The sequence below is a fragment of the Gadus chalcogrammus genome, chromosome 20 (genome assembly GCF_026213295.1).
Source record: "Gadus chalcogrammus isolate NIFS_2021 chromosome 20, NIFS_Gcha_1.0, whole genome shotgun sequence".
Lineage (NCBI taxonomy): Eukaryota > Metazoa > Chordata > Actinopteri > Gadiformes > Gadidae > Gadus > Gadus chalcogrammus.
Window position 1 is genome coordinate 13,506,141 of NC_079431.1, and position 11,938 is coordinate 13,518,078.

At 46.1% G+C, this 11,938-nt stretch overlaps 1 protein-coding gene across 5 annotated transcripts in view; it reads left to right on the top strand.

Moving 5' to 3' along the window:
* The window catches only part of LOC130373194 (phospholipid-transporting ATPase IH-like), a 73,497-nt gene that overhangs the window by 28,881 nt on the left and 32,678 nt on the right, over positions 1 to 11,938 (top strand). For 3 of the 5 annotated variants that reach the window (XM_056579505.1, XM_056579507.1, XM_056579506.1), the window contains 4 exons: positions 476 to 499; positions 1,966 to 2,031; positions 2,446 to 2,549; positions 2,901 to 3,066. In XM_056579505.1, coding sequence (XP_056435480.1) covers positions 476 to 499; positions 1,966 to 2,031; positions 2,446 to 2,549; positions 2,901 to 3,066 — 360 coding nt within the window. Of the gene's footprint in view, positions 1 to 475; positions 500 to 1,965; positions 2,032 to 2,445; positions 2,550 to 2,900; positions 3,067 to 3,866; positions 3,993 to 5,843; positions 9,551 to 11,938 lie in introns of those variants that run through there. The other 2 variants (XM_056579509.1, XM_056579508.1) reach the window with 2 other exon arrangements.

The following is an 11,938-nucleotide window of genomic DNA, read 5'->3' on the forward strand; positions in this document are numbered from 1 at the left end:
GCAGTAGCATCTTTTCTTTCTTCCGTATCGTTACTTTCTTGTGGTCACACCAACTGATTTTGATTGCCGTTTGGTCTTTTTTTTTTTAAGTTGATACATCCTGAAGTTCATTTTATTTACCCGTTGTCCTGAATCTTTTTCTCTTTCTCCCCCCCCCTTCTCCCTCTTTCTTCCTCCTTTCTCTCTCACTCTCTCCCCTATGCTTTCTCTCTCTCTCTCTCCCCTATGCTTTCTCTCTCTCTCTCTCTCTCTCCCCTATGCTCTCTCTCTCTCTCTCCCCTATACTTTCTCTCTCTCTCCCCTACACTTTCTCTCTCTCTCCCCTATGCTCTCTCTCTCTCTCTCCCCTATGCTTTCTCTCTTTCCCCTATGCTTTCTCTCTCTCCCCTATGCTTTCTCTCTCTCTCCCCTATGCTTTCTCTCTCTCTCCCCTATGCTTTCTCTCTCTTTGTTTTGCTTCTCTTGTCTTCCTCAGCTCATGACCACCAACACACAGATGGTAAGACTCTCTCTCTTCCTCCCCCTCCCAGCTCCCTCTTTTTCTCTCTTTTCTCCTTTCACGCTCTTTGAGTTCCTGTCATCCCCTTTTCAATCCCTTACGCTCGACCATCTCATCCCCCACTCCCCCCCAAAACCATCGAAACAATTCCTCACTCCAAGTCAACCTCACTGCCATGCACTGTCATCCCGGTGTGTAGTGTCCTAGACTGTGTAGTGCCTTCTCCAGCGATCCATTGTTCACCGAACCTTTTCCCTTCAAACCTTCTGAGACTGCGCAGTCCTCCCCACTACACTAACACACTGCTATACCTATATATGCTAGTGCTAACCCCACGCCGTCCACATCCCCACACTGCCTCTGTGCTGTTGTAGCAGCCTAGACCTTAAGTTTGACATCAGTTTTTTGTGTGTGTTATGTCGTGTTTGTGTTTGTCTGCCTCTGAGTGTGGGTGTCATAGTGTATGTTTGCGAGCGTGTCTGCGAGTTTGTGTGTGTGTGTGTCTGTGTGCGAGTGTTCGCGAGTTTTGTCTGCGCGTGTGTCTGTGTGTGTGTGTGTGAGCGTGCGCGTGTTTCTGTCGGCCCGTATTTGTGGCATGACGTACTGCAAGGTCTTATATTATTCATGCTTTTACCATCTGCAACTGTGGCAGGTAGAATGACATGTCTACCTGCCTTTGGTTGTGACAATAAAACATGCAGAACACAATGGACATGGGAGACCACAGGGAGAGAGAAAGAGTTAATCAACCGCCAGTAGTCATTGGCATTTTTGCTAGGTCACACGCGTGACATTGACGAATCCAACCATTGGAATTCTGCGGTTTGTCAGTAGCGTCTGTCATTACCAGTGCAGTGTATCTTCTCCTGTGTCTCTTATCCTAAACTATCAATATTCTTCATGGACCAAGTCTGACAAAGACGAAAGCTCAGGCATCGACGGCCAGTAGCTTGCTGTTAATTATATTCCCCCGTTTCTCCCCTTGTGTGCACTTTCTATCCATTTATCAATCTGTCTACCTATTTGTCTGTCCTGTATCTATGCCCGCTATTAATTCATTCCACATGTTCATCCCTGATTGCCTGTTTTGAGAAAAAAAATCTATATAAAAAAAAAGAAGAAAATCCCACCATGCGCAGGAAATATCTGCATCTTTTATAAAAAAAAGAAAAAAGCATTTTCAAAGTGAAACAAGAGAAAATTAGTTGTGGGCTGCGTGCAGGTGGTGCGAAGTGATGAACTCCTCTTGTACTCGGAGGTTGTAGTTTAAATGCAGTGGAGGCGGTTTGCCATTCACAGATGGAGGTCGGCGTTTGAGTGCCTGTGCGAGTGTTTGCCCGTGTGTGTGTTTGCCCGTGCGAGTGTTTGCCCGTGTGTGTGTTTGCCCGTGCGTGTGAGTGCCTGTGCGTGTGTTTGCCCGTGCGTGCCGAGCACTGACCATCTGTTCTACTTTGTACTCCATGCAGATGTTTGGCAACTGGACCTTCGGCACCCTCGTCTTCACTGTGCTGGTCTTCACCGTGACAATAAAGGTGTGTGTGTGTGTGTGTGTGTGTGTGTGTGTGTGTGTGTGTGTGTGTGTGTGTGTGTGTGTGTGTGTGTGTGTGTGTGTGTGTGTGTGTGTGTGTGTGTGTGTGTGTGTGTGTGCAACATCCTCAAACCTGGCTTGCACAACCCACAAATCTTTTGCGTGAGTGAGTCTGGTTTATTTATGCGTGTGTGTGAATATGCGTGCAGAGTCCTTTTGCATGCACACAGAAGCTCCAAGGCAAAACACACTAACATGTGTCTGACATAATTCGTTGACTACACCGGCTGCTCAGTTTGCGAGGCTGTGAAGCCCGGAGCCACAGTCACCGAGTCCGTTGACAGGTGGGGGGGGGGGGGGGGTGACGGGGGTGATGGGGCAGCGCAAGTGTTTACTCTATGTATCCTTTGTGTTACAGCTTGCCTTGGACACGCACCACTGGACATGGATCAATCACTTTGTCATCTGGGGGTCGCTGCTCTTCTACGTGATCTTCTCGCTGCTATGGGGGGGCATCATTTGGTAGGCCCACACACACACACACACACACACACACACACACACACACACACACACACACACACACACACACACACACACACACACACACACACACACACACACACACACACACACACACACACACACACACACACACACACACACACACACACCGCCTCCGATTAATTCGTGAATGAATGGCTTCATATGAATTCATGCTCGAACACGCCATCCCATGGTTGGATTGACATGTAACGATGTTGAGCGTCAGCTTCAGTGCTTCTGCGTCGGCGACAGCCGTTAGAATGATGAATGGACCCCCACTCACACCATACTGCTCTACTTTAACCGTCCGTCCCCTTCCTCCTGCAGGCCCTTCCTCAACTACCAGAGGATGTACTACGTGTTCATGCAGATGCTGTCCAGCGGCCCCGCCTGGCTCAGCATCATCCTGCTCATCACCATCAGCCTGCTGCCAGACATCATCAAGAAGGTGCTGTGCCGAGCCATGTGTCCCACGCCCACCGAACGCGCACAGGTAAGACTGCACACACTCACACACATACAGATACACACGCATGGAGGCTGCAACCCCGACTAAAATATAATCTCCTAAGAGAAATAATGCACAAAGACCGTTTTGTTTTGTCACTTTGCCGCAGCCATTAACCAGCTATTAACAGGTCTTAACACAGTAAAGAAGCTTATCAGTGTTTCTCGTTTTTATTTGTGGTTTGCTGACTATAAGTTGTAATATTGACGCAACTTTCGACTGAATGTGTAAAATTTTTAACATAGTTTTTACCGTTTTCAATAACAATATTTGCTGGGCAAGCATGTGCTCATATGATGAAATGACTAACTGTTTAGATCCTGGGTCACTTCCTTTCTATTGTCACTTCCTGTGTCCATATTTAGCTTTCTATAATCTGCTTCCTGTGACGAAGGTGGGGAAAACTGTAAGGTCTGACAGATGTTTTTCCTGCTGTTCTTTCTCACTTTCTCCCTCTCTCTCTCCCTCTCCCCCACTGCTGCACCTGAATGGATCCTCACTTTCTCCCTCCACCCCCACCACCTTTGCTCTCTTCTCCTCCTCATGATGGCGACCATCTGTCTTTTGCCTTTCATCTCTCTGCCAACTGCACCCCTCCTCATCCTTTGTTGTGCCACCTTCTACACTCGGTGTGTGTGTGTCCTGTCTGTGTTTGTTTTTGTGTGTGTGTGTGTGTGTGTCTTGGTGTTTGTGTGTGTCTTCTGTGTGTGCCCGTGTTTGTGTGTGTGTGTGTGTGTGTGTGTGTCTTGATATGTGTGTGTGCGCTCTGGGGGTTGCAATGGCAGTCGAATCGCCCGTGCCTTACCGTGGAGCCCTCCAGCATCTTCATGCTTTCTCAGTCCTCAAGCAGAATGAGTTTCTGATTTGCCCACAAAGACAAAAGAGAGGAGGAGGCGGAGGAGGAGGAGGAGGTGATAAATCTCACATGAGTTGTGTTTTGTGTCCTTCTTTATGCATGGTGTCTTGTGTCGATGAGGTCAACCGGGTAACACCTCACCCCCTTGCGTCACCTCGCTGTCTTCCGCGATGTCATGCTAACCCCCGGTATAGTGCTACCAACAGCATTGTTGCTGGTGTCTGTCACCACTAACCTTATTCAGCATGCATTCATACAGGTCTATTTTTTGCATAATCATATTTTTGCATGTTGTTGTCCTCATTGTTGTATCACATGTTAGTTGGTGAACCAGGTTCTGTGCCACAAAAGAGTATTGAAGGAAGCGTTTCATTCCTGGAAAATACAGATCAATAATATGAAATTTGTTCTTTGATTGCTTGTAGCTGTGGATTCCCAAGCTTTATTCGAGAATATAAAGTCAAATGTATAGTTTTTTTCTCGTCATCAGTATAGTGGTAGACAGTCTTAGATAAACAAGACATGCCCTTTGGAATAAAATGATGCTACAAATCTGAATCATTGTAGGGTTGTGCTCTGAACACTTTTCACCTCCCTGTGTGTTCACTGTTGCCTATCACAGTGGTAAAGCCTCCTCCAGGCAGAGAACCATGACATGTTGCTTACTATGATCCACTGAAGGTAAGGCTGTGGGAGGCCCCAGAGGTCTGCGTGATCCCTGATCCCGCAGGCGGAGAGAGGCTCCCGCCCTGCCATGCAGAGAGAGGCAGGGGGGGAGGTGGTGGTGGTGGTGGTGGGGGTAAAGCTGCGCCCCGCCTCTCTTCTACTTTGCCCCCCCCCCCCCCTCCCCGCCCCCAGGCAGGATAGGGTCACCATGGTAACAGCCCTCAGGGAAATGGGGTTGAGGGGGGAGGGGTCGTAGCGTCGCTTCCAGTCTGCTCTGCATGGGGTCCGGCTGGCATGCTGGGACCCGGGCCGTTGAGGTGAAGAAGAATGGGGGACGAGCCTCATCTGGCTGTACCCCGACATGTCTGGCTTCTGGGCTGTAGACCCCGACTCTGGGGAATTGCGTTGCTTGTTATTGCATGTGGCATGCAGAAGTATAACTTTCTGAGCCCCTCGAAAACCAAAGCCAAAACGTCCGATCTTGAAAACTGAAATTCTGGATTTTAAGGAAAAAAAAACTTTATTTAATGTGCTCTAGAAAATATAGAAGAATGTGTTTGCAATGCATTTGCTCAACACTTTTGGTACCAATGCTTAAAAATATATATATATTTTCTCTAGATTGAGTATTACTGCACAGTGCACTCTATTAACTGCTGTGTAAAGGGGCTTTCAATACAGGCTTGTCTGAACATACCAGGTGGTGCTTTCATTGTACGTGCTGCCATTGCAGACTTGTAAATGATGGTATTTCAGGGCATGCTTTCCTGCTTATCAGGATTACTAGCTGTCCCTACGCTTCAGCACTGATGCCACAAACCTCGGTAATTTTAATATAATCCAAAGTTGCATTGGTACCGAAATCAATCGCTGGACAATATATGTAGTTCTTATGCAACACTGACGCCAGCTAGTGTTGGAACAAGGAACGGTAGGGAGGAATCCTTTTATAAGCATGACTCAAGCAAACACAAGTGTAACTTTCAGATGGTAGGACTTTAGTTGTTGACTGTTTGCGTGAAACCAGGGCTGTAGATACACCTTCTGAACGTACCTCTCTGTGCATCCAGCCCATCTTCTCGTCCCATTTATATGCGCCGCCATCTGGCACTTTCCACCATTTTGTTGTTGTTCTTTGGTGTTGCTTTGTGTTCCCTTTTGTCACAGCCAGAGGTTCACAATATCTTACTCTCTCTCTCTCTCTTGCTCGCTCTCTCTCTCTTTCACCGGACCTCCGCAGGGCACTGAGAAGTTGACCCGGGGCCCGGCAGACTCAACCCCGCTCCCCTCTCATTACCGCTTACTGAAGGGCCACGCCGCCGACTCCTCCCAAATCCACCTCGGAGTCCCGGAAACGTCGGCGCTGGGAATGCCTGAGCCCTTCCCTCAGAAACTGCTCCTGGCCCAGCGGCCCAAGGGAGGGGGGCCCGACCTCTGCTCCGCCGTCGGCCCCTGCGTCCTCCGTCTCTCAGGGGCCGGATTCGCCTACTACGCCCCGGGACCCGAGACCTCAGTGTAAATGCAAAAAATACGAACAATTACGCACACACTCGAATACACACACATATACCGGTGAGACATGGCGTCCATGCGTTCGGACGCAAGCTTCTCACCAACGTCTCGTGAGATGTCCGATTTGGGATCCGAGTTTTCAAGGTCTTTTTTTAATTTTCACCCCAGAGTATAAATAGATATACCCGGAAAACTGCAATACAACACATAAGCCACACTCCGTGCCCGCACATGGAAGGCGAAAAGCATGGAACGTCCCTACCCACACGGAGCTCAACATGTGCATTCTCTGGCCAACGTTTGCTTGGCCGTCCCTTTAGAGACGAGGTCCCTGGCCTCCCATTCTCACACACTCGCACCATCTGGCAACACCCCCGTTGGGGTCCAACCCCTGTCGGTATGTTCCTGTTCCTCGCCCAGCTATCTATTCTACGTGAAGTTACTTGAAAGCAGCTGCTGTTTCGAGAGGACCGAGGGGGAACCATCCAGTGAATATCTGTGGTTCACCCATGTCAACGTGTCAACAGTTAGGCCCATGTCTTCTCTTTTACCTCATTTTTGATTGTCCTGATCCCCTGTCTACTTCACTTTAACCATTTTTGACCATTACAAATATTTAAGTCTGTGGTCCGGCCAAGTAGAAGCAGCATCCTGGGGTCTGCCCCGTCGTTGTGGGAGTGTTTGTGGGAGAGAGAGAGAGAGTGTGTGTGAGTGTGTGTTTGCAGGTGTCCCTCTGGGTACCTGTATACTGTATGATTGTGCTGTTGTTGTTGAGACACCTTTGCCTTAGTCGTCCCACAGCAGCAGGCTAGGTGCCAAAGGAGACAGAGTTGGAGGTGTCAAAGAAGCCTTACATAACCCATCATCAGCTCAGTAGGGAACAAGCTGTGAAGAGAGGGATGTACACGTTCTCTAACCATCCTGCCTTAACTCAGAGGCCCATTTATTTTCAATATAATTAATATCTACTCTTCTATTCGTTGACCACTTTTGCGAGTCGAGCATCGATGATTGTGTACGCCGATCATCCAGTGACGTATGTTCAGCTACGCGATGTCCCTTTTTCTCTTTTTCGTCCATGCTTTTTGTTGTTGTCGTCTCTTATTAAGCCCATCTCTGTTCGCTCACATTATCTGCCTGTGTAGGCTGCTTGATCTGTGTGTTGCATGCGGCTCATCTATTCTTCCCCTCGCTGTTCCCCTGCCTCACGCTCGCAGGCGTCATTCATCACCAACTGTATCACCATGACACCGCCCCCCCCATCTCCCCACCCCCCCTTTCCAATAACAATGAGAACGTATACTGCTCAATGTTGCCTCCCTGTGGCCATTTAGGGTTTCTGCAGTCGTGTGTTAATGTTCATGGGGCGCATGCTGGATTGCAGCTCCTTTTGGCCGTTTTTGTCAAGGCTGACAGAGTTGCTACGTGGATGTCCGGAATGACTTGAAGTCATTTGTTGCATTGTGCTTAAACCTGTCACTTGGTTGTATGTGTATGCTTGCTGCTGTGTGCTGCAAATGTTGGATGTCGGTTCCCCTAAGAATGCTTATGTCAAGCTCCTCGTATTAGGAGGGGCTTTCTCTATACTGAATTGCTCGTTCTGTTTCTTGTTTCCTTTTTTTATATACACTGTTATAATAACTGTTATAATAACATGACGGTTACTGATGATGTCTGGACGTTCCATTATAATATGGAGTAAGGGTGGGAGGGGGTGTTGGATATTGAAGGAGGATGGGAGGCTTGAATCAGCGGCGTCACAATCAACTCTCAGAAGAAGAAGAAGAAGAAGAAGGAATGTGGAACTGATGTGTCCATATTGTCCTCCAGCCTAAGATTGTAGCTTGTAGACGACGCTCTTTTCTACATTTCTATTAAGAGTCCTTTTCGGCCAAAGCTTGTCTGTCTGTGACTCAATGAGTAGAGAGAGTGAGACAGTATGTCTGACTATGAACCCTCTCTATATATGTGTGTGTGTGTGTGTGTGTGTGTGTGTGTGTGTGTGTGTGTGTGTGTGTGTGTGTGTGTGTGTGTGTGTGTGTGTGTGTGTGTGTGTGTGTGTGTGTGTGTGTGTGTGTGTGTGTGTGTGTGCTCACAACGTTAGCCCCGCAGTCAAGAAACATCCAGCCAGCTGCAAAACCATGTACTTAGATAGATTGTCTGCCGCTCCCATTTTGTTTGTGTTTCCTTTCTGCAAATACTACTGCTCTAGGGTTCAGAGGTCCGGACTCGATTTTCCGTTGGTTTCTGTTTTTCCACTCGACCTGACACAACCTATGACCTCAGAGGTTAGCCAGAGAGAGAGAGAGCGAGAGGGAAATTGGTGCTTGTTATGCAGTGTTTCACCTCACTATGGCGTTACGGCCATACCGTACTGTACACCCCTGAGGTGGCATGTCACAGAACAAAAGCCCACTACAACCATGTTGTAAGGTTTATTTTTAATACCGCGGAGCAATGGTGGAACTCAGATCACTCAAAGACCATATAGATCTATCTGTATAGATATTATTTTTCATTGTTATTTTTTTAAATCATTGTCCCAACTCACGACACACTGTCATGTTTTGTCCAAGGCGTAACTGTTGCCTCAATCAGTTCGTCCTCTTGGGTTATTTATGTTGGCCACGGTTGTGAATACTTATTTTGCACACTTCTGTATCCTGGAGATAAGACTATTTTTAACACTATTTATTTAGAATATGTATTTCAAGTTTGTATCCAAAACGAGAACAAAATACATCCCATGAGAATAGCTCAATAGTTCTACACGCACTTTGTTTTATGAAACAGATTAGTTTATCCCCTAAAAGTTATGTAGATATATAAAAAGAAGGCCTAATGTTCACATATTGGGGTTTATATAAGTGTTCACTTTGTCCTCACAGGTTATTTTTCTAAGAATAGTAGTAGTGGGCTAAAACAAATTTACGTGTGACCAAATTAACTAGGAATGAACTGTCTCGATAGGCGTCAGATATCGTCCAATAGGTTTTAATTGCACCAGCCTTCTTCTGCTTACTGGAATGTCAAACAGCTTTTTTAAGCCCATCGGCGCAACCGCGGCAGGTGCTCGTGACGTCACCTGCTGAGCTCAACGACCGCGTTGGATGGCTGTGCTCTCAGTCGCAGCGTAGAGCGAACTGCATCCCATACCTTCAGTACAGTACTGTTTGTATTACTAAACAGGTTTTGACAACTTTTTTTGTATGAAAATTTTAAAATTATGTTCATCTGTTGACTTTTTCCTGTCAGCATATCTGTAGCGAATGAGGGCAAATCACTGTATTGTCATTCTGCCTGTACTAAGGAAGCAAAATAAAAAATGAATAAAAAAGGTCCTGGGTTCTCTCCATATAATTGTCTAAATTGTAATGGTTCAACAGTTGCCTAATTCCAATTAGATTATATTGTAAATAAAGCTGTACTTGTCTATATGTGTCCAATATGTTGATATTCTCTTTTGTTATTGTTTACTCTGGACAAACCGTAGGCTTATTCATTATACAAATTATGTATTGGGATCATGGGTATAAATAATCAAAACATTTCAATCCGATATTAGTATTTTGCATTAAGTCAATAATTCACTGACATAACGTAATCTCACTAGTCCTCGCTGTTACATTTCTTTATTATTTAATGGCTATAGTACCATACAATTGTTTACAAATTTCTTCTAAAAAAAAAAATCCTAACGAAACAATATCTCTGAATTTCAACGCGCGAGGCTTCAAATCAATAGCCTATTCAAGATGGACGCCTTTGAAGAGAATGGAGCAGAAGGGCTCACAATAAGAAGGTGTGTTATCCGAATTACCACAGAAATACCAAGATGACCCAACATTTTGGACATGGGTGAGCAGGAAATGTTGTGTTTAGAAACATTTAACAAAGTTACAATATGCTTACATTTAACGCTGGACTTTTATGCTAGCAACGGTCCAAATAAACTTTTGGTTCGCAAAGAAGTCAGCAATTTAAATCCAAACTGTCCTTTATAAAGGAACCACAATTTTAATCTCATTGAAATATGCAGGGTAATATACTCACTGTTCAGCATTAACCAGCCAATTGTCATTCAGTTGCAGTCAATTTTCATTCAGTTTCATTCTGACCATGATAATATTTCCATTTCTACTTGGCGTTTCAAGTATAGTTATGTGGGAGTTCAAACCTCAATCGTCTCTCATGTCTCTGCCTCATTTGTCACCTTTTCTTGAAGGAACATCATCTCAAGCTCTTTCATTTCTGTTAGACACTAATCGTTGGCCTCGCTATTTTCAGTATAATCAATGTCTGTTTTTGAGATTTTTTCCTTTGCCTTTTTTGGCCCATCATTTTCTGCGTTCGGACTATACTCATTGGAGACATGAGCATTGAGATCAAAATTTTTTGTTGAAAAAGCCATTCAACAGTTCAGGCCGGGCACGGCTATCATCCTTTTCTGTTAGAGCTGAACCAATTCATTATTGACCTTGTTCCGCTCTATTTGAGTGTCCATTACCTCTCTCTTTCCAGAAAGTTATTGATAGTCGGTACAAGAAAGATCATATCTCCCTGTTTAGCAAGACTTATCCAGTTGATTTGATACATCCACTCTATTCAATTACCTCCATTGTTGTTCGTCACTATGTTATGTGGAGAACCCTACCTGTGGGTTCCTTAGATAACTATAACAGCAACAACAACAAAGAAGCGCTTTGTGAAAGTCAAAAGGTGTAGAAGCAAGGTCAGATGTATCAGAATAGATTACAGACGAATTACATCACACATTGCAATGCACACACGGCATTGATAAAAAAAAAGGACAGTGTGAATTTTATGATGTTCGTGCCCAGAAAATTATAGTCTTTAGTTTGAATAAATACATCATGAACATCTGAACAACAATTCTGACTCTGTGTGTTAAAAATACAACATAAGGTATTGAAGTTTGCATTTTTGCTCGCTATAGTACCAACAAACCACAAATAACCTTGTATGTGTGAAAGGCTTCCCAGGCATCTAAACACTTTCCTGATTTCGGAATGTGATCATCTGCTGGACAGGCTAAATGTGGCATACCTATTCTCCACACTAGAGGTCACTGTTGGTTAAAAGCTGCACTGGCATCGATGCAAAAATAGCTACCTAATGAATTCCCCTCCCTTTCGTCTCTCTCCACATGTCTGCATCATCATAGATTCACAGTGGCCGATTGTGCATGTGAATGTGTGCGAGCCGTCAGCGATTTTTGCTCCTCCCTCACCACCCATCCGCACACTCCCCCGCTCGCCAGCCGTCTACTGCTCCGCATCCCTCTCTTCAGAGGACCTGTCCGCGGCAGCCATAGTTCTCCTCGTCTCGTCTCGTTCGCAGCATCCTCTCCATCCATCGCCTACCATCATCGCCCTGGCAACACCTCCCCTCAGTAGGACATTCCCACAATCAGGGTCTGCAGCCAGCGAGAAGGAACGGCAGGTTCCCAGCCTGCTTTCCTCTCATCAACCTGGGGTCGTGTACCTAGCAGACCACCCCCTGCTCCCCAGCCTCTTCCTCCAGCTCCATCACGTCAGTCCACTGTCCCTCTTCTAGAACTCGGTTGCAAGTAAGCAGGCAAGCTGTCTCTTCTTCGCGCTAAGGCATCTGCTGGCTGCTGGACAGCTGGTCTTCCGCTGGCCCTTTGGAGGATGTTCCTATGGATGAACACGGAAGAGATGGCCCTGGGGGAGCTGCTGGAGAGTCTGAGGACCGTCGGCAAGAGCATAGGTGGGTGACTGACGACAATACGCTGACTAAGTGTTATTGCTTTAACCTATATTATTCGATTCCGCAGAGAAA